The 22,029-nt window shown below is 42.2% G+C and overlaps 1 protein-coding gene across 1 annotated transcript; it reads right to left on the bottom strand.

The window, feature by feature from the left end:
* Positions 1-6,091: 6,091 nt before the first annotated feature.
* Positions 6,092-7,036, bottom strand: LOC142850903 (olfactory receptor 5P69-like). Its single transcript, XM_075974806.1, has one exon. The coding sequence runs from the start codon at positions 7,034-7,036 to the stop codon at positions 6,092-6,094; it is 945 nt and encodes a 314-aa protein (XP_075830921.1).
* Between the last annotated feature and the right edge of the window lie 14,993 nt (positions 7,037-22,029).

Below are 22,029 nucleotides of genomic sequence, written 5' to 3'. Positions count from 1 at the left end.
TGCCTGCCTCTGCCTCCCAAGTACTGGGATTAAAGGTGTCACCACCACCACCCAGTTTAAGTGTTTTTTTTTTAAATGGGAAACAAAACAAGTGAAACTTTCTAAAAGAGTGAGGTAAGCCAGACCCCAAAAGAGGAACATGGGATGTACTCACTCATATTTGTTTTCTAGCCATGTCGTTTTTCAGATTGTTGGGTGAATTCTTGCATTGGCGCCTGCCCATCTCTTCCTCTGAATGCTCCCCTATGGGTCTTCTTTTACAGAATCAGGTCTCCTTGCCTACTGATGTACCTTCCCAGTGATGGCTCTCCTGGTGCTCCAGTGATGTCTCTCCTGGTGCCGAGATCAGATCTCCGTGCTGGTTGGGTAGCTTGTAAACAAAGCGCCTACCTTGCTTGCTGCAGGCACCCTATTGAAACAAAGGAACTCCTGCCCTCCTGGTTGCCCTCAGGATTCGGCCCCAGTGCCCTGACAGGCTGACCTGGGTGATGTTCTCCCAAATTCTTGAATATAAAGATTAGATGGAGGTGGGTGGTCCTTGGACTTCCCACAGGGCAGGGAACCCTGATTGCTTTTTGGGCTGACTAGGGAGAGGGACTTGATTGGGGGAGGGGGAGGGAAATGGGAGGTGGTGGTGGGGAAGAGACAGAAATCTTCAATAAATAAATAAATAAAATAATAAGAAAAGATTAGCCTCTGATAAACACTGAATGAACATCTCTTAGGTCAGAATATCCAACTGTTTTCTGAATTTTACATTAGGTGTTAACTGGGCATGAATAACTGAGAAATAATAAATTAATGATCAGTAAGATACATTAATTTCCATATCAATGAAAATTTCTGGATTATTCATTACATATTTGAGGATAGTATTGGAAGATGGCTGGGCGTAGGTATCAAAAACAAATTGTGTTTTTGTCCATGACAAAATTATTTCAGGAACATTGTATCAGCTTTGTAATTACTTTACAGGTAGATATAGGATTAACATTGAGACATTGATTATATCTGGATGTTTTTGCTGAGTATTTATTGTATTGCAGAACCAGGTAGACATTAAAGATATGTTTCTGACTGAAACAATTCTTATAAAATTTACACTTTAGTGGAGAGTAAACTAGAGAAGAAGCAACCATGTAAACTTAGAAGGTGGTGGAGAAGAATAAATGGAGATCATATGAAAGATAATGATAGTTGTAGCAGGACAGGGTGGTCCCTTGAAGAAAGTGACAGTTAAGCAGAAAATTAAGAAGGACTTGTAGATGTGAAGACTGAGCATAGAGCTTCCAGATTCAAACTGCAAATGCACTCAAGTTAATAACCTCAGGAAATAAAAAGTAAATCAGGGTAATGTAAACAGAGAAACATGTTAAAACTCCAGAGTTTATCAAACACAAAAGGAAAGAATTAAACTTTTTTTTTTTTTGGATTTTTCGAGACAGGGTTTCTCCGCAGCTTTTGGTTCCTGTCCTGGAACTAGCTCTTGTAGACCAGGCTGTCCTTGAACTCACAGAGACCCGCCTGCCTCTGCCTCCCGAGTGCTGGGATTAAAGGTGTGCACCACCAACGCCCGGCAAGAATTAAACTTTTGAAATAGAAGTAGTCTAATATAACTGTATCTTTAAATGTGTGTACAGACAACTTGTCTTGTAAACACTTCAAGTACAATTAACACAATTCTGAAAAGACATGCCTACTAGTGCTAAATGGCACAAAATTCACAGGAGTAAACACCAACTTTCTTACTGGATCTAAGCCTAACTTAGCATGAAACAATTCACAGTTAGGATAATTCTCAAGGGCAAAACCTGTGCTAAACAGGAAATAGGCTATAGAGAAGAACCCATTATTATAACCCCCAAAATGGATATAATATTTAACTAATTTTAAATTACTTATCATGATACCCACAGATTAGTTCCTCTCTAAACCCTCATCAGCAATTGTTATCTTCCAGGTGGTGAGTCCATTTTTTTCTTTTCTTTTTTTTTATTATTTTTTTTTATTGAAGAAAAAAAAATTTCCGCCTCCCCCCAGCCTCACATTTCCCTCCCCTCCTCCCACTCCTCCCCCCTCGCCCCACTCCTCTCCCCCTCCTTTCCAGTCTGAAGAGCAGTCAGGGTTCCCTGCCCTGTGAAAAGTCCAAAGTCCTCCCCTCTCCTTCCAGGTCTAGGAAGGTGAACATCCAAACTGGCTAGGCTCTCACAAAGTCAGAACATTCAGTAGGATTAAAACCCAGTGCCATTGTCCTTTGCTTCTCAGCAGCCCTCATTGTTCGCCATGTTCAGAGAGTCCGGTTTTATCCCATGCTTTTTCAGTCACAGTCCAGCTGGCTTTGGTGAGCTCCCAATAGATCAGCCCCACTGTCTCCGTGGGTGGGTGCACCCCTTGTGGTCCTGACTTCTTGCTCATGTTCTCCCTCCTTCTGCTCCTCATTGGGACATTGGGAGGTCAGTCCGGTGCTCCAGTGTGGGTCTCTGTCTTTATCTCCATCCATCGCCAGATGCAGGTTCTATGGTGATATGCAAGATATTTATCAGTATGGCTATAGGATAGGGTCATTTCAGGTTTCCTATCTTCAACTGCCCCAGGAACTAACTTTTTGTTTCATTGATTCTTTGGATTGTTTTCTGTGTTTCTATTTTGTTGATTTCAGGCCTCAGTTTGATTATTTCCAGTCTTCTACTCCTCCTAGGTGAGTCTACTTCTTTTTTTCTAGAGCTTTCAGGTGGGCTGTTAAGTCTCCAATATGTGCTTTCTCTGTTTTCTTTAAGTGGGCCCTTAGTGCTATGAACTTTCCTCTTTGGACTGCTTTCATAGTGTCCCATAAGTTTGAGTATGTTGTTTCTTTATTTTCATTGAATTCAAGGAAGACTTTAATTTCTTTCATTATTTCTTCCTTGATCAAGGTGTGGTTCAGTAGTTGACTGTTAAGTTTCCATGAGGTTTTAGGCTTTCTGGGGGTAGCATTGTTGTTAAATTCTAACTTTAATCCATGGTGATCTGATAAGACACAGGAGGTTACGAATATTTTTTTGTAACTGTGGAAGTTTGCTTTGTTACCGAGTATGAGGTCAATTTTCGAGAAGGTTCCATGAGCTGCAGAGAAAAAGGTATATTCTTTCCTATTTGGGTGGAATGTTCTATAATGTCTGTTAAGTCCATTTGATTCATTACCTCCCTTGATCCTCTTATTTCTCTGTTAGGTTTCTGTCTGATTGACCTGTCCATTGGTGAGAGAGAGGTGTTGAGGTCTCCTACTATTAGTGTGTGTGGTTTGATGGCAGCCTTGAGTTTTATTAATGTTTCTTTTACGTACGTGGGTGCTTTTATATTAGGGGCGTAGATATTCAGGATTGAGACCTCATCCTGATGAATTGTTCCTGTTATGAGTATAAAATGTCCCTCTCCATCTCTTCTGATTGATTTAAGTTTGAAGTCAACTTTGTTAGAAATTAGTATGGCCACACCTGCTTGTTTCTTAGGTCCATTTGCTTGATATACCTTTCCCCATCCCTTTACTCTGAGTAGGTGCCTGTCTTTGTGGTTGAGGTGTGTTTCTTGTAAACAGCAGAATGTTGGATCCTGTTTTCGTATCCAATCTCTTAGCCTGTGCGTTTTTATAGGTGAGTTGAGCCCATTGACATTAAGTGATATTAATGACCAGTGGTTGTTAACTCCAGTCACTTTTTTAGTAGTAGAGTTTGTGTGTTTCCCTTCTTTGAGTTGCGCTGGTGAAGGGTCTCTAGATGACTGAGTTATTGTGGTCATTGTTTGACTCCTTGGTTTGTGATTTTCCTTCTATTACTTTCTGTAAGGCTGGATTTGTGGCTACATATTGTTTAAATTTGTTTTTATCCTGGAAAATTTTGTTTTCTCCATTTATAGTGAACGAAAGCTTGGCTGGGTATAATAGTCTGGGCTTGCATCCATGTTCTCTTAGTTTTTGCAGTACATCTATCCAGGACCTTCTGGCTTTCATAGTTTCCATAGAGAAGTCAGGTGTAAGTCTGATAGGTTTACCTTTATAAGTAACTTGACCTTTTTCCTTTGCAGCTCTTAATATTCTTTCTTTATTCTGTATGTTTTGTGTTTTGATTATTATTTGGCGAGGAGATGTTGTTTTTTGTTCCAGTCTATTTGTGTTCTGTATGCTTCTTGAACCTTCAAAGGAATATCTTTCTTTAGGTTGGGAAAGTTTTCTTCTATAATTTTATTAAATATATTTTCTGGACCGTTGAGCTGTACTTCTACTCCTTCTTCTTTTCCAATTTTTCTTAGGTTTTGGTCTTTTTATTGTGTCCCAGATTTCCTGAATGTTTTGTGATGAGAATTTGTTGGTTTTGCTGTTTTCTTTGATCAGTGTGTTTATTTTCTCTATGGTATCTTCAGTGTCTGACATTCTTTCTTCTATCTCTTGTAAGCTGTTGGTAGTACTTGTCTCTGTAGTTCCTGTTTGTTTACCCAGATTTTCCATCTCCATCCTTCCCTCGGTTTTGTTTTCTTCATTTCTTCCATTTCATTCTTCAAGTCTTGAACCGTTTCTCTTACCTGTTTGATTGCTTTTTCTTGTTTCTCTTGGTTTTCTTGGGTATCTTTGAGCAATTTATTCATTTCCTCTACCTTTTTGTTTGTGATCTCTAATTGATTATGGCAGTTTTTCACCTCCTGTTTAAGGTCTTCTATTATTTTCATATAATTCACTTTTGAGTCGATTTTTTTCTAATTCTTCTGGAGTAGGGTGTACAATTCTTCTTATTTCGGGATCCCTGGATTCTGGTGATGTCATGTTGCCTTTCAGGTTGTTGGAGGAATTCTTGCATTGGCGCCTTCCCATCTCTTCCTTCAAATGGAGCCAGGGGAGGCCTGGTGTCTTAGTCCAGTCTTTGCTGTGACTGACTCTGTGGGTGTATCTCTTCAGTGTAGAAGCAGGATCCGTCCTGTTCAGATGGAACTCCTCAGCACCAAAACGTGGATGCCTGGTAGTCCAATGAACTGGGGACAAAAGGGGGAACTTGGCGGGCAGGTCAGGGACGAGTAGAACACAGGAAACCCTGCTGCACAAGCTGAAGGTGCGCGTGCTCCCTTTCAGGGGGGGGGGAGGGTCCTTGAGGCCTGCCCGGTAGGCAGGCACTCACAGCTCTGGGTGGGTAACCTCAGTGTAGGAGCAGAAAACTGTTCCTGAGCAAAGGACCTTGCAGAAAATGCAGGCTTTGGGGGGGGGGTCGTGTGTAAGAAAGACAGCCCTGCAGAAGGAGCTTGGGGAGGGGGGTTTGTGCTCTCTTCTGGGACAATCCGCCCCTGGATAGCACACACTCACCCATCCAGATGGAACTCCTCAGCACCTAAACAGGGCTGCCTGGTAGCCCAATGATCCTGGGACAAAAGGAAGAACGTAGCAGGCAGGGCAGGATCCAGGAGAGCACAGGAGACCCTGGGGCACAAGCTGAAGGTGCCCGGGCTCCCTTACAAGGGACCTTGAGGCCTGCCGGAGTAGGCAGGCACTCACCGCTCTGGGTGGGTAGCCTTAGTGTAGGAGCTGAAAACTGTTCTTGAGCACTGTTCCTAGCATACAGCAGGGCAGGGTTGGGGAGTGCTAGGGGGCTGGGTCGTGCATAAGAAAGACAGCCCTGCAAAAGGAGCTTGGGGAGGGGTATTTGTGCTCTCTTCCGGGACAATCCGCCCCTGGATAGCACACACACACCCGTCCAGATGGAACTCCTCAGCTGTGAGTCCATATTTTAATGGTGTAGCTTTCCATGTTTCAGGGGAAGTATAATACCTAAGTCTGTACAGGTAGCACAATTTAGGTTTCATCAAAAACAATAATCAGGTATATAGAAGAGGGAGTTATAAGGAGAAGGCTTGTGACAGAAACTGGACACAAAAATACATTGTAGTTTTTCAAGGACACATTTTTAAGTATAAAAAGAGAAATGCAAGAAATATAATATATAAATATACTGGGAAAAACAGAGATGAGGACAAAAGTTATAACAAGAAACCTAAAACAAACCTGATATAAAGGTCCCATTGGTTTTGAATAATTATCCCTATTATATTAAGTTTTATAAAACATTAGACTGCTCTAAGAAAATATTTTCTTATGAAGCTGTCTCTTCAGAGCACCTTTAATTTCATTATTCCTGAGGCTGTAAATGAGGGGGTTCAACATGGGAATCACCACCATGTAGAATACAGACAACACCTTGTTTTGGTCTGTGGAGTAGCTGGACTTGGGCATCACATAGATGAAGGTGACAGTCCCATAGTAGAGAGTGACTGCAGTGAGGTGGGAGGTGCAGGTGGAGAAGGCCTTGTGGCGTCCTTCACTGGAGTGAATCTTCAGGATGGTGATGAGGATGTAGGTATAAGAGACAGCTATGACAAACCCTGTTATCGAAACTATGGAGCCAGCAGAAAAAGTATCAAGAACTATAAGGACACTGTCATAAGAACAGGAGAGTTCAACTAATGGAGTAAAATCACAGAAAAAGTGATTAATTCTGTTTGGTCCACAGAAAACAAAAGAAAGAAAGGAAAGAGCAAAGGAGAAAGAATTAAGGAAACCGCCTATGTAAGATCCTACAACCAACAGGGTGCAGACTTGTGTGGACATTTTGGTTGAATAAAGAAGTGGATTGCAAATTGCTACAAAGCGATCATAAGCCATGGCAGCCAAAAGGAAACATTCAATTGCCCCAAAAAAAGCAGCTGAGCTAAACTGTATAAAGCATCCAAGATATGAGATGGTACTTTGATTTACCAGGAAGTTGACAAGCATATTGGGTGTGACAGAAGATGAGTAGCCTATGTCAGTAGAAGCCAAGTGACTCAGAAAAAAGTACATGGGGTGATGGAGCTGGGAAGAGACTTTGATGAGAAGGATGGTGCTGAGGTTCCCAGACACGGTCACCAGGTAGATGCACAGGATGATGGTGAAGAGGACGACTCTAAGGACTGGGTCATCTGTCAGGCCCAATAAAATGAACTCTGTCACTGCAGTGTGGTTCCCTTCCTCCAGGAGAGCCATGGGGTAGTGTAGCTCCTGACAGAACCAGACTGTGATGGACACATTACAGGAAGGGGTTTATAAATAGTTCACTTCATTCCAATTAATCATACACGGAGAGCATTACCAATTAATATATAAATATATTTTTAAATTGGACCCACAATGAATGTTTTACTAGGGTTTCCATAATTTGTACATCTGTGTACAAAAATTCCTTCAAAATAATTTAAGTAGAAATGTTAGGAATTTGTTACAAAGAATAAATAACTTTTATTTTGTTATCTAAACAATCCCATCACTCCAATAAATCCTTAAATAAATATAAAATAATGTAAATCTTAAGAAGATAGCAATATACTAATTATAAATAAAACAAAATGTCAGAGAAGACAATTTGAAGAGTCAAATAATGACTAACTTTTATTAAATGCTTACTACATCACCAGCACAGGATTTTAAAAATATTGTCCCTGTTGCATGTACTGGGTTTGTGGGAGCCTAGCCAGTTTGGATGCCCACCTTCCTAGACCTAGATGGAGGGAGGAGGACCTCGGACTGCCCACAGGGCAGGGAACCCTGACTGCTCTTTGGACTGGAGAGGGAGGGAGAGGGGAGTGGGACATGGGGATTGAAGGGAGGGGGAGGGAAAAGGGAGGCAGAAATTTTTAATTAAAAAATTTAATTAAAAAAGAGTAAAAAAAAGGAAAAAATTTTATATTTTTTATTCTTAATTCCATTAAATAGCATTACAGTTTTATCAGTTTTATTTTATAACAGAAATGCATTTTAAGTTTTCTAAGATTTATATAATAATTAACCAAATTATTGGGCTTCAGAGATAATTCAGTAATTAAGAGCAATTTTTGCACTTGCAATGAACCAGGGTCTGATCCCCAGTACTCACATGGTTTCTCACAGCAGTCTGAGGTTCTAGCTCTGGGGACTTAATGCCCTTTTCTGCTCTTCACAGACAGCAGGCATGTATGTGGTGCAAATAAGTATATACAAATTCATAACATAGGCAACATTCATAAACATAGACTCAAAATTACAAATCTTTTAAAGTTGCAGTATGTATGAACACTAGTCTTGTTGAATTTAGAGTATTCTTTTTAAGTAACCGCACATAATTATGGGTGACCATGAAATTGAAGGCACATTCAAATTAAGCATCAGAGTAGCATTTCTGCTGTCCAATGGTAAATACATAGAGAGGTGCTTTGCTGGTGACACTTGTTACAATGTCTATTATTTCTGTAAGTAAGTTTTTAATCAACTTTTTAAAAATGTAAATTTTCTTGTTAGAACTGAGAATAAATAAAACAGAGATCACACTAAAATTGCAAATACAACTTCTTGTGGTAAGCTCATTAAATATTTAAATAGATTACTTCTCTTTAAAGTACTTTGAAATAGCAATTTCATCAGCATGTAAAATATGAATAATATTTGTCATGATATTACTAATATTTTATTAAAACCTATCAGAAGCTTTCCAGTGTCACAGTGGTTTCTAACAGGAGTGTCATGGAATAAATTCACATGATTTTCAACAGAGGACACTGATCTGCAAATACTCAAATAAGAAGTTAAGAGGTTTATGAAAGTTCATCTAGCATGGCACAGATTTACTATAATCCCTCACATTCTTTATTTATGGTGATGCCTATGACACAAACATTCAGTCCATAAACTAAGCGGGAATCTGTACTTGATATTCATTGAGAGTAAGCCACCAAAGCATTTAATAGCGAGTGAACTTGTGAGCTTTTGGCTGAATGATATGTGTGTAGAATTTGAAGCTCATGTTTCTCTCTGGTCTTACCATTGGATGGATAAATAGGAATCTTTGAAAACTTGGGGATAGTTGGGAAGAGTGTAGGAAGGGGAAACTAGTCAAGAAGTAGTATGTGAGATAAGAATATATTTTCAATAAAATAAACGGTGAAAACTCAATTTTATGCCCAATCATTCTGAATAATTCACCTATGGAAATATAAGGTAGTTCAATAAATATGTGTTTATTTTCCTTTGGCTATATTATTGCTTTACTTCATCTGCCTTATTTCTGCACTATGGTTTGTAAATGTAGTACATATTCAAAGGATAATGTATCTCCATTTACCAACAAAATCAAAATCTTACCTCTTGTGGTAATTCATTTAAAAGTAAGAAGTTCAAAGTCACTATGATTTTATACCTACAAAGCTGTCTGCACTGTTATTACTAAGGATAAGTCCCTGGTGATGTTATGGATTTTAGTGTGAATTTAAATCACTAGGGATCATTACTTTATTCCCAGTGATTATTGAGCACTAAATTTCACACAAAACAATTAATTTCCAAGGGGTCACCTGTCAATCTCAGGTGATTTCTTGTTTTCCTGTATGTGAGTATTGGTGCACTTTCACTTGACACTTAAGGGAAGTACATGATGATAACGATTATCTTAGGTAAATACTTGAACAAGTTGTTATTTGATTCAGTTTCATTCATATTAAAATACTTCAATCATTAAAATACTTCTTCAATTTGTGTACATGGTAAATTACATTTATTGATTTTTGTATATTGAACCATGCTTGACTCTCTAGGATAAAGTGTACTTCACCTTTGAATGAATACACAGAATTGACCATTCCATAGAATGGTTGAGGAGAATGTTTTATTGTAGAGATAAAAATAGCAGAACCCAAGACATCTGGTAAGGTTGAAACTGTACTAGACAATTGGACTGAACTAGATGATGAGAAGGGCAAAGAGGGGTAATGTAAAAAGGAAGAACAAAAAGAGGGAAGAGGAGAAACTGATAAATAGAGGTGAGTCCACAGCAGAACAAAGAGAATGCATAGAAAAAATGGTTGAATAATGGAGGTAAGAGAAGTTGGGAGTAGGTAAGGGAAGCTCAGGAGCTGGAGAGGTATAAGTAAGAGGGTGGGTTATGCTATCTAAGATGGTTCTGTAACAGGCACTTGTGAGGAGAGACTGAGAGAACCTAAAGCCTGGCATAGACCTTGATACAATAATAGGAATCACAGGCATAGGTTAATGGAAGAGTCATAAGTCCCTTTTGCCAGAGATAAGGTGAGATAATGGCTCATTTTATCAAGTATGAACTATTTTTTTAAAAAAAACTTTTATCTATCAGCATTTATTTTATGCTGAATTTATTACCATGCCATACGTTTTCTTCCTTCTGTTCCTTCTGGGATATGTTTTTCTTCTGATCAACCTTCTCTCTTACTTTGGAACAGTTGATTTTTATCAGTGAGGAACATTTCAATGTGGCTGGGGTAGCTCATGTATGGTTTAATCTGGCAATGATCTCTTTAGTTCACTGGCACATCTTAGATGCTTTGTTCATTTGGATGTGTGCCATGACCAGAGAATCTACATCATCTAAACTCTTCAGCATTATTTTCTATACTTTAAGCATTTGCAACAAAAATTCAGCACTCTTTTTTTGACCTCTGATCCTGTTTCCAGTCCCGGTGTTTTGTCTGGGCACATTTCCCAACCCCACTTTTATCCACTGGAAGTACACATTGTTCCTTCAAAGTGACATCTTTATGATATTTAGTGACTTTTTGACTATGCATACCCTTTGTTATGATTGTTCCATCACTTTAAGAAACCAGTCATGCCCACTCCCTGCAGCACCTCCCATCCTCTTACCATTTTAGCTACTCTTGCAGTACCTTTATCCTCTCCCCCTTCTCCTTTCTCTCTCGCTCTGTCCTCCTCTCTTTCTTCCCCCTCTCTTCTCTCTCCCCCTTCTCCCCTCTTTCCTTCCCATTTTATAATTTAGCTAATAAATATCTAATTCTATTCTTTAGATGTGTCTATCCATGTCCCTGTCTCCTGCCCATCCACCATATGTCTCCCTGCCTGGGACCAGCCACAGCTGGGGGACAGGCAGATGTCTCTGCCTGGGACTGGTATTCTCAGGGCCGGCTGCCTGCCACCATATGACCTGCTACCACCATTTGGGGGACCTACAGCATTTCTGCTGCCTACTGCCACTGGGGATCTTGCAGTATTTTTAAAAAATCATAACACCCTTAATGGTCTGGGCAATTTCACAGGTGTTCTTAACATGGACGTGAGACTTGATCCTCCTGATTTGCATAGTATTGTAGGGTTTTCAGGGTCAAGAGAGTAGTGAACCACTTTCACAGGTCACTTCAGGCTGCTTAGAGGAAGAGCAAGAATTATCTTCTTAAATCTGAGAGAATTCTGGCTTTTTTCTAAATGGCAGACTTTGAAAAATGACTTTTTGGGGACCAACAATCAATGATAAGAAGTGATGGAATCTGTTCTATAACTGGCTCTGTGCTGAAATTAGGTCATCATTGTCCTGGGAGGCAGATAGTTTGGAATGTTGGCCTAATAATTGGAAAGGAGAGAGGATTGGAGGCTATAGGACATCTGTTTCACCCGGGGCCCACATTCTGGGGTACCACATAGATCTATTAAAGTCTAGGTATCTTTAGAGCCCTCTGTGATTATGGGCCTCAGACTAGATTAAATTCCATAAGAAACACCCAGAGTTGGCATGTTTGGAGCAATGTACAGTCTTCAATTGATTGGAAATCTGCTTGGAGAGAAATAGACTAAGAACAGTAGGTTAAGGAGATTAGGAGAAATTTTTATCTTAGGTAGGTATGCATTTCAAATAGTAATGTTGTGGAGCATTGTCTGAATATCCGTGATAGTGTGAGAATGTATCAAAAAACCTGGGGAACCATGATCCCATCCTCAGGGATAGGCATTTGAAGAAAAACTTAGGCCTGTTTAGCACCATCCAACCATGATGTGTAACATCATGAAATTTCATGTTTAACATTACTAGAATCATAAAACTGTATGTCTAACATAATGAAATTTTTAGGCAAATGGATGGAACTAGAAAAAGTCATCCTGAGTGACATAACCCAGACCAAGAAATTTAAATGTGGTAAGTACTCATTTATAGTGGATATTAACTGTAAAGATAAGGATAGTCATGATACAATCCACATACCTGTAGAAACTAAGTAACAAGGAAGGCTGAAGAGTGGTTGCATGATACTTCCTAGGAAGGACAAATAGAGTAGATATCATGGAGTCCTGAGGGCTTGTGGGGATAGGAGCAGGAGGGTTCAGGTGAGGAAATGTAGGTGGAGACTGTGAGTTCATTTCTGGCCTCCCAAGATCCAAATAATCACACAGAAACTCAGTTACGTGGGCAATCACTTAGGAATATTGCCAACTATGTCTTAAACTAACCCATCTTCATTATTTTGTATTTTATCATGAGGGTCACGATTTATTGGCAACATGTCAGCAGACTCAGGTGGCCATTTTTCTCCTTAAGTAGCTACATGGCATCTCGTTGACTCTGCCTATTCTCTCTATATATCTCTGTTCAGATTTCCCACATGAATATATTCTATTTTACTGGTAGGCCAAAGAAGGTTTATTCATTAACCAATGGTAGCAAAACATATTCATAGCATACAAAGGTTTTAACTTTTTTTTTTTTTTTTTTTTTGGGTTTTTTTTTTTTTTTTTTTTTTATTGATAAAAGGAGGATAAAGAAAAGAAAAAAAAAACAAATTTCCACCTCCTCCCACCAGCCTCCCATTTCCCTCCCCCTCCTCCCATTCTTCTCCCCCTCCTCCCACTCTTCTCCCCCTCCTCCCACCCCTCTCCCCTTCCCCCCACTCCTCTCCCCCTCCCTTTCCAGTCCAAAGAGCTGTCAGGGTTCCCTGCCCTGTGGTTCGTCCTAGGTCCTCCCCCCTCCATCCATATCTAGGAAGGTGAACATCCAGACTGGCTAGGCTCCCACCAAGCCAGCACATTGCGTAGGATCAAAACCGCGTGCCATTGTCCTTGGCGTCTCATCAGCCCTCATTGTTCGCCATGTTCCGAGAGTCCAGTTTTATCCCATGCTTTTTCTGGTAACAGTCCAGCTGGCCTTGGTGAGCTCCCAGTAGGTCATCTCCACTGTCTCAGTGGGTGGGTGCACTCCTCGTGGTCCCGACATCTTTGCTCATGTTCTCACTCCTTCTGCTCCTCATTGGGACCTTGGGAGCTCAGTCTAGTGCTCCAGTGTGGGTCTCTGTCTCTATCTCCATCCATTGCCAGATGCAAGTTCTAGGATGATATGCAATATATTCGTCAGTATTGCTCTAGGGTAGGGTCATTTCAGGTTCCCTATCCTCAGCTGCCCAGGGAACTAACTGGGGACCTCAGCTTGGGCACCTGGGAGCCCCTCTAGGGTCAAGTCTCCTGCCCACCCTAAAGTGGGTCCCTTAACTAAGAATTGTGGTTCCGTGCTCCCCTATCCAACCTTCCTTTATCCCGATCCTCCTGTTTCCCCAAGTCCACCCTCCTACCCTTCTACCTTTTCTCTCCCCATCTCCCCTAACCCCCATCCCACCCCACCCCCAAGATCCCACTTTCCCCCCCCGGCAATTTTGTCTACTTCCCTTATCCAAGAGGATAACTATATGTTTTTCCTTGGGTTCACCTTCTTACTTAGCTTCTTTAGATTCGCCTATTGTAGACTCCGTGAACCCTATTTATGGCTAGAAACCAATTATGAGTGAGTACATCCCATGTTCGTCTTTTTGGGCCTGGGATACCTCACTCAGGATAGTGTTTTCTATTTCCATCCATTTGCATGCAAAATTCGAGAAGTCATTGTTTTTTACCGCAGCGTAGTACTCTAGTGTGTATATATTCCATACTTTCTTCATCCATTCTTCCATTGAAGGGCATCTAGGTTGTTTCCAGGTTCTGGCTATTACAAATAATACTGCTATGAACATAGTTGAACAAATGCTTTTGACATGTGATAGAGCATCTCTTGGGTAAATTCCCAAGAGTGGTATTGCTGGGTCCAGGGGTAGGTTGATCCCGAATTTCCGGAGAAACCGAAACACTGACTTCCACAGTGGTTGCACAAGATTGCATTCCCACCAGCAATGGATGAGGGTACCCCTTCCTCCACAGCCTCTCCAGCAAAGGCTATCCTTGGTGTTTTTGACTTTAGCCAATCTTACAGGTGTAAGATGATATCTCAAAGTTGTTTTGATTTGCATTTCCCTGATCGCTAAGGAGGTTGAGCATGACCTTAAGTGTCTTTTGGCCATTTGAACTTCTTCTGTTGAGAATTCTCTGTTCAGTTCAGCGCCCCATTTTTTAATTGGGTTAATTAGCATTTTAAAGTCTAGTTTCTTGAGTTCTCTATATATTTTGGAGATCAGACCTTTGTCTGTTGCGGGGTTGGTGAAGATCTTCTCCCAGTCAGTAGGTTGCCTTTGTGTCTTAGTGACAGTGTCCTTTGCTTTACAGAAGCTTCTCAGTTTTAGTAGGTCCCATTTATTCAATGTTGCCCTTAATGTCTGTGCTTCTGGGGTTATACATTGGAAGCGATCTCCTGTGCCCATCTGTTGTAGGGTATTTCCCACTTTCTCTTCTATCATTTTCAGTGTATTCGGGCTGATATTGAGGTCTTTAATCCATTTGGACTTGAGTTTTGTGCACGGTGATAGATATGGGTCTATTTTCATTCTTCTACAGGTTGACATCCAGTTGTGCCAGCACCATTTGTTGAAGATGCTTTCTTTCTTCCAATGTAAACTTTTAGCTCCTTTATCGAAAATGAGGTGTTCATAGGTTTGTGGGATAAAGTCCGGGTCTTCTATACGATTCCATTGGTCGACTTCTCTGTTTTTATGCCAGTACCACCCTGTTTTCATTACTGTAGCTCTGTAATAGAGTTTGAAGTCAGGGATGGTAATGCCTCCAGAAGATCCTTTATTGTATAGGATTGTTTTGGCTATCCTGGGTTTTTTGTTTTTCCATATAAAGTTGATTATTGTCCTCTCCAGATCTGTGAAGAATTTTGATGGGATCTTGATGGGGATTGCATTGAATCTATAAATTGCCTTTGGTAGAATTGCCATTTTTACTATGTTGATCCTCCCAATCCAAGAGCAAGGGATGTCCATCCATTTTTTGGTATCCTCTTCAATTTCTTTCTTCAATGCCTTAAAGTTCTTGTCAAATAGATCTTTCACTTCCTTGGTTAGATTTACCCCAAGATATTTTATGCTGTTTGTGGCTATCGTGAATGGAGAAGCTTCTCTGATTTCCCTCTCTGCTTCCATATCCTTTGAGTATAGGAGGGCGACTGATTTTTTGGAGTTGATCTTGTATCCTGCCACATTACTAAAGCTGTTTATCAGCTGTAAAAGTTCTTTGGTGGAATTTTGGGGGTCGCTTATGTACACTATCATATCATCTGCGAATAACGAAAGTTTAACTTCTTCATTTCCAATTCGAATCCCCTTGATCCCATTATGCTGTCTTATTGCTATTGCTAGAACTTCCAGCACTATATTGAAGAGGTATGGCGAAAGTGGGCAGCCTTGTCGTGTTCCTGAGTTAAGCGGGATGGCTTTGAGTTTCTCTCCATTTAATTTGATGTTAGCTGTCGGCTTGCTGTATATAGCTTTTATTATGTTTAGGTATGACCCTTGTATCCCTAATCTCTCCAAGACTTTTAACATAAATGGATGTTGAATTTTGTCAAATGCTTTTTCAGCATCTAATGAAATGATCATATGGTTTTTTTCTTTCAGTTTATTTATATGATGGATTACATTGATAGATTTTCGTATGTTGAACCAGCCCTGCATCTCAGGAATGAAGCCTACTTGATCATAATGGATAATTTTTCGGATGTGTTCTTGGATTCGGTTTGCCAGTATTTTGTTAAGGATTTTTGCGTCGATATTCATGAGTGAGATCGGCCTGTAATTCTCTTTCCTGGTTGAGTCTTTGTGTGGTTTTGGTATCAGAGTAACTGTAGCTTCATAAAAGGAATTTGGTAATGACCCTTCTGTTTCTATATTGTGGAATACATTGAGGAGTATAGGTATTAGGTCTTCTTGGAAGTTCTGGTAGAATTCCGCATTGAAACCATCTGGCCCTGGGCTTTTTTTGGTAGGGAGGTTTTTGATAACAGCTTCTAGTTCCTCGCGACTGACAGGTCTGTTTAGCTTGTTCACCTGGTCCTGATTTAATTTTGGTAAATCGTATTTATCTAAGAAAGTGTCCATTTCTTTTACATTTTCCAGTTTAGTGGCATACAAGCTTTTGTAGTAAGATCTAATGACTCTCTGAATTTCCTCTGTGTTTGTGGTTATGATTCCCCTTTCATTTCTGATCTTATTAATTTGCAAATTTTCTCTCTGCCGTTTGATTAGTTTGGATAGGGGTTTGTCAATCTTGTTGATTTTTTCCAGGAACCAGCTTCTTGATTCATTGATTCTTTGGATTGTTTTTTGTGTTTCTATTTTGTTGATTTCAGCCCTCAGTTTGATTATTTCCAGTCTTCTACTCCTCCTAGGTGAGTCTGCTTCTTTTTTTTCTAGAGCTTTCAGGTGGGCTGTTAAGTCTCCAATATGTGCTTTCTCTGTTTTCTTTAAGTGGGCACTTAGTGCTATGAACTTTCCTCTCAGGACTGCTTTCATGGTGTCCCATAAGTTCGAGTATGTTGTTTCTTTATTTTCATTGAATTCAAGGAAGACTTTAATTTCTTTCTTTATTTCCTCCTTAATCCAGGTATGGTTCAGTAGTTGACTGTTCAGTTTCCATGAGTTTGTAGGCTTTCTGGGGGTAGCATTGTTGTTGAATTCTAACTTTAATCCATGGTGGTCTGATAAGACACAGGTGGTTAGTAATATTTTTTTGTAGCTGTGTAAGTTAGCTTTGTTACCAAGTATGTGGTCAATTTTCGAGAAGGTTCCATGAGCTGCAGAGAAAAAGGTATATTCTTTCCTATTTGGGTGGAATGTTCTATAGATGTCTGTTAAGTCCATTTGCTTCATTACCTCCATTAATTCTCTAATTTCTCTGTTAGGTTTCTGTCTGATTGACCTGTCCATTGGTGAAAGAGGAGTGTTGAAGTCTCCTACTATTAGTGTGTGCGGTTTGATGGCTGCCTTGAATTTTAGCAATGTTTCTTTTACATACGTGGGTGCTTTTATATTAGGGGCATAGATATTCAGGATTGAGATTTCTTCCTGATGAATTTTTCCTGTTATGAGTATAAAATGTCCCTCTCCATCTCTTTTGATTGATTTAAGTTTGAAGTCAACTTTGTTAGAAATTAGTATGGCCACACCTGCTTGTTTCTTAGGTCCATTTGCTTGATAAGCCTTTTCCCAGCCCTTTACTCTGAGTAGGTGCCTGTCTTTGTGGTTGAGGTGTGTTTCTTGTAGACAGCAGAATGTTGGATCCTGTTTTCGTATCCAGTCTCTTAGCCTGTGCCTTTTTATAGGTGAGTTGAGTCCATTGACATTAAGTGATATTAATGACCAGTGGTTGTTAACTCCGGTCACTTTTTAAGTAGTAGGGTTTGTGTGTTTCCCTTCTTTGAGTTGCGCTGGTGAAGGGTCTCTAGATGTCTGAGTTATTGAGGTCTCTGTTGGACTCCTTGGTTAGTGATTTTCCTTCTATTATTTTCTGTAAGGCTGGATTTGTGGCTACGTATTGCTTAAATTTGTTTTTATCCTGGAAAATTTTGTTTTCTCCATTTATGGTGAACGAAAGCTTGGCTGGATATAGTAGTCTGGGCTTGCATCCATGGTCTCTTAGTTTTTGCAGTACATCTATCCAGGACCTTCTGGCTTTCATGGTTTCCATAGAGAAGTCAGGTGTAAGTCTAATAGGTTTACCTTTATAAGTAAGTTGGCCTTTTTCCTTTGCGGCTCTTAATATTCTTTCTTTATTCTGTATATTTTGTGTTTTGATTATTATATGGCGAGGGGATGTTTTTTTTTGATCCAGCCTATTTGGGGTTCTGTATGCCTCTTGAACCTTCATAGGTACATCCTTCTTCAGGTTGGGAAAGTTTTCTTCTATAATTTTGTTAAGTATATTTTCTGGACCGTTGAGCTGCACTTCTTCTCCTTCTTCTACTCCAATAATTCTTAGGTTTGGTCTTTTTATTGTGTCCCATATTTCCTGAATGTTTTGTGATGAGAGTTTGTTGGACTTGCTGTTTTCTTTGATCAGTGCGTTTATTTTCTCTATGTTATCCTCAGACTCTGAGATTCTTTCTTCTATCTCTTGTATTCTGCTGGTTATGCTTGTTTCTGTAGTCTCTATTCGTTTACCTAGATTTTCCATGTCCAGCCGGCCCTCTGTTTGTGTTTTCTTCTTTGCCTCCATTTCATTTTTCAAATCATGAACTGTTTCCATTATCTGCTTGATTGTTTTTCCTTGCTTTCCTAGGGTATCATTCACTGATTTACTCAATTCCTCGAACTTTCTGTTATACTTCTCATCCATTTCTATAAGGGCGTTTTTTATATGCTGTTTAAGGGTGTCAATCACTGTCATGAAGTCAGTTTTTTCTCCTTCTTCATGATTAAGGTGTTCATGTCCTCCTGTTGTGAGGTCGCTGGCTTCTGGTGGTTTCGTGTTGTTTTTCAGATTGTTGGGTGAATTCTTGCATTGGCGTCTCCCCATCTCTTCCTTCCAATATTCTCCTATGGATCTTCTTTTACAGGATCAGGTCTTCTTGCCAACTGATGTACCTTCCAAGTGATGTCACTCCCCCGTGATGTTTCTCCTGGAGTCCAGTTCCGATCTCCTTGCTGCTTGGTTAGCTTGCAAACAAAGGCCCACCCTGCTTGCTGCAGGCAGGTTATGGAGACAAAGGAGCTACCACCTTCCCCTTTGCACTCACCTTCGGGTTCAGTCCCAGCGCCCAGGCAGGCTGAACAGGGAGGCACTCTGCCCCAAGAAGGGAGGGATGGAGGGAGACAGAGGGTAGGGGGATCTGGATGTAAGCTGGATGGGATAGGAAGAGAGAGGAGGAACCGGGCAGTGTAGCCCTGTAGGTTGATCAGGAAGTGTAGGCGGGCTGTTCCCGGGTGCCACAGCACTCACTCACCACAATGATGTCTCACTAGGTGCCCTGATCGAAACTCCGTGCTGCTTGGTTCACTCGCAGACAAAGGGCCCACCCTGCTTGCTGCAGGCGGGCTATGGGGACAAAGAAGCCCCCGAGCTCCCCTTTACCCTACGCTTGGGGTTAGGACCCAGCGCCCAAGCAGGCTGAGCACTAGGCGCTCTGCCACCAGGGAAGGGAGTGGGGAGAGAAACAGAGGGTGGGGGGATCTGGATGTAAGCTGGATGGGATAGGAAGAGAGAGGAGGTACCGGGCAGTGTAGCCCTGTAGGTTGATCAGGAAGTGTAGGCGGGCTGTTCCCGGGTGCCACAGCACTCACTCACCACAATGATGTCTCACTAGGTGCCCTGATCGAAACTCCGTGCTGCTTGGTTCGCTTGCAGACAAAGGGCCCACCCTGCTTGCTGCAGGCAGGCTATGGGGACAAAGAAGCTCCCGAGCTCCCCTTTACCCTACGCTTGGGGTTAGGACCCAGCGCCCAAGCAGGCTGAGCACTAGGCGCTCTGCCACCAGGGAAGGGAGGGGGGAGAGAAACAGAGGGTGGGGGGATCTGGATGTAAGCTGGATGGGATAGGAAGAGAGAGGAGGTACCGGGCAGTGTAGCCCTGTAGGTTGATCAGGAAGTGTAGGCGGGCTGTTCCCGGGTGCCGCAGCACTCACTCACCACAATGATGTCTCACTAGGTGCCCTGATCGAAACTCCGTGCTGCTTGGTTCGCTTGCAGACAAAGGGCCCACCCTGCTTGCTGCAGGCGGGCTATGGGGACAAAGAAGCCCCCGAGCTCCCCTTTACCCTACGCTTGGGGTTAGGACCCAGCGCCCAAGCAGGCTGAGCACTAGGCGCTCTGCCACCAGGGAAGGGAGGGGGGAGAGAAACAGAGGGTGGGGGGATCTGGATGTAAGCTGGATGGGATAGGAAGAGAGAGGAGGTACCGGGCAGTGTAGCCCTGTAGGTTGATCAGGAAGTGTAGGCGGGCTGTTCCCGGGTGCCACAGCACTCACTCACCACAATGATGTCTCACTAGGTGCCCTGATCGAAACTCCGTGCTGCTTGGTTCGCTTGCAGACAAAGGGCCCACCCTGCTTGCTGCAGGCAGGCTATGGGGACAAAGAAGCTCCCGAGCTCCCCTTTACCCTATGCTTGGGGTTAGGACCCAGTGCCCAAGCAGGCTGAGCACTAGGCGCTCTGCCACCAGGGAAGGGAGGGGGGAGAGAAACAGAGGGTGGGGGGATCTGGATGTAAGCTGGATGGGATAGGAAGAGAGAGGAGGTACCGGGCAGTGTAGCCCTGTAGGTTGATCAGGAAGTGTAGGCGGGCTGTTCCCGGGTGCCACAGCACTCACTCACCACAATGATGTCTCACTAGGTGCCCTGATCGAAACTCCGTGCTGCTTGGTTCGCTCGCAGACAAAGGGCCCACCCTGCTTGCTGCAGGCGGGCTATGGGGACAAAGAAGCCCCCGAGCTCCCCTTTACCCTACGCTTGGGGTTAGGACCCAGCGCCCAAGCAGGCTGAGCACTAGGCGCTCTGCCACCAGGGAAGGGAGGGGGGAGAGAAACAGAGGGTGGGGGGATCTGGATGTAAGCTGGATGGGATAGGAAGAGAGAGGAGGTACTGGGCAGTGTAGCCCTGTAGGTTGATCAGGAAGTGTAGGCGGGCTGTTCCCGGGTGCCACAGCACTCACTCACCACAATGATGTCTCACTAGGTGCCCTGATCGAAACTCCGTGCTGCTTGGTTCGCTTGCAGACAAAGGGCCCACCCTGCTTGCTGCAGGCAGGCTATGGGGACAAAGAAGCTCCCGAGCTCCCCTTTACCCTATGCTTGGGGTTAGGACCCAGTGCCCAAGCAGGCTGAGCACTAGGCGCTCTGCCACCAGGGAAGGGAGGGGGGAGAGAAACAGAGGGTGGGGGGATCTGGATGTAAGCTGGATGGGATAGGAAGAGAGAGGAGGTACCGGGCAGTGTAGCCCTGTAGGTTGATCAGGAAGTGTAGGCGGGCTGTTCCCGGGTGCCACAGCACTCACTCACCACAATGATGTCTCACTAGGTGCCCTGATCGAAACTCCGTGCTGCTTGGTTCGCTCGCAGACAAAGGGCCCACCCTGCTTGCTGCAGGCGGGCTATGGGGACAAAGAAGCCCCCGAGCTCCCCTTTACCCTACGCTTGGGGTTAGGACCCAGCGCCCAAGCAGGCTGAGCACTAGGCGCTCTGCCACCAGGGAAGGGAGGGGGGAGAGAAACAGAGGGTGGGGGGATCTGGATGTAAGCTGGATGGGATAGGAAGAGAGAGGAGGTACTGGGCAGTGTAGCCCTGTAGGTTGATCAGGAAGTGTCCAAAGGTTTTAACTTTAACATAGCAAAATTACATATAATAAAAGAGGTATCAAGCAAGAATCACAGTTACAATATTTATATTTACTGTATCTTTTATCAAAACTAAGGAAAACAGTAGTAGGAGGAGTTGTGTCCCCTTGTTCCATCCCACCTGGCTAGCTTACACCTGAAATAATCACACAAAAACTGTATTTACTTAAACACTGCCTGGCCCATTATCTCTAGCCCCTTATTGACTAACTCTCACATATTAGTTTAATCCATTTTTATTAATGTGTATCTCCACTTGACTGTGGCTTACTGGCATGAGTCTAACCAGTGTCTGTCTTGGGCAAGAGAATCATGGCATTTGCCTGACTCTACTCTTCTTCCCAGCATTCTGTTCTGTCTTCCCCACCTACCTGAGGGCTGCCCTATCAAAAGGCCAAGGCAGTATCTTTATTCAACCAATGAAAGCAACATAAATACAAAAGTACCTCCTACACCATTTCCCATTTTTCTGTTTAAACAAAAAAATAAGGCTTTCACTTTAACATAGTGAAATTATATATAACAAAACAGTTATCAAGCAAGAATTACAGTTACAATATTTATACTATTTTATCTTTTTTCATAACTAAGGAAAACTGTAACTTTCCATTCTTCAACTCCATCAAAGACTCCAGAAGGATGTAATATTACCTAAGTATACAAGAAGTAAGCAA

This window comes from Microtus pennsylvanicus, chromosome 5 (genome assembly GCF_037038515.1).
Source record: "Microtus pennsylvanicus isolate mMicPen1 chromosome 5, mMicPen1.hap1, whole genome shotgun sequence".
NCBI classification, from domain to species: Eukaryota; Metazoa; Chordata; class Mammalia; order Rodentia; family Cricetidae; genus Microtus; species Microtus pennsylvanicus.
The sequence above is the reverse complement of the archived record's forward strand: the minus strand, read 5'-3'. Positions and strand labels throughout refer to the sequence as shown.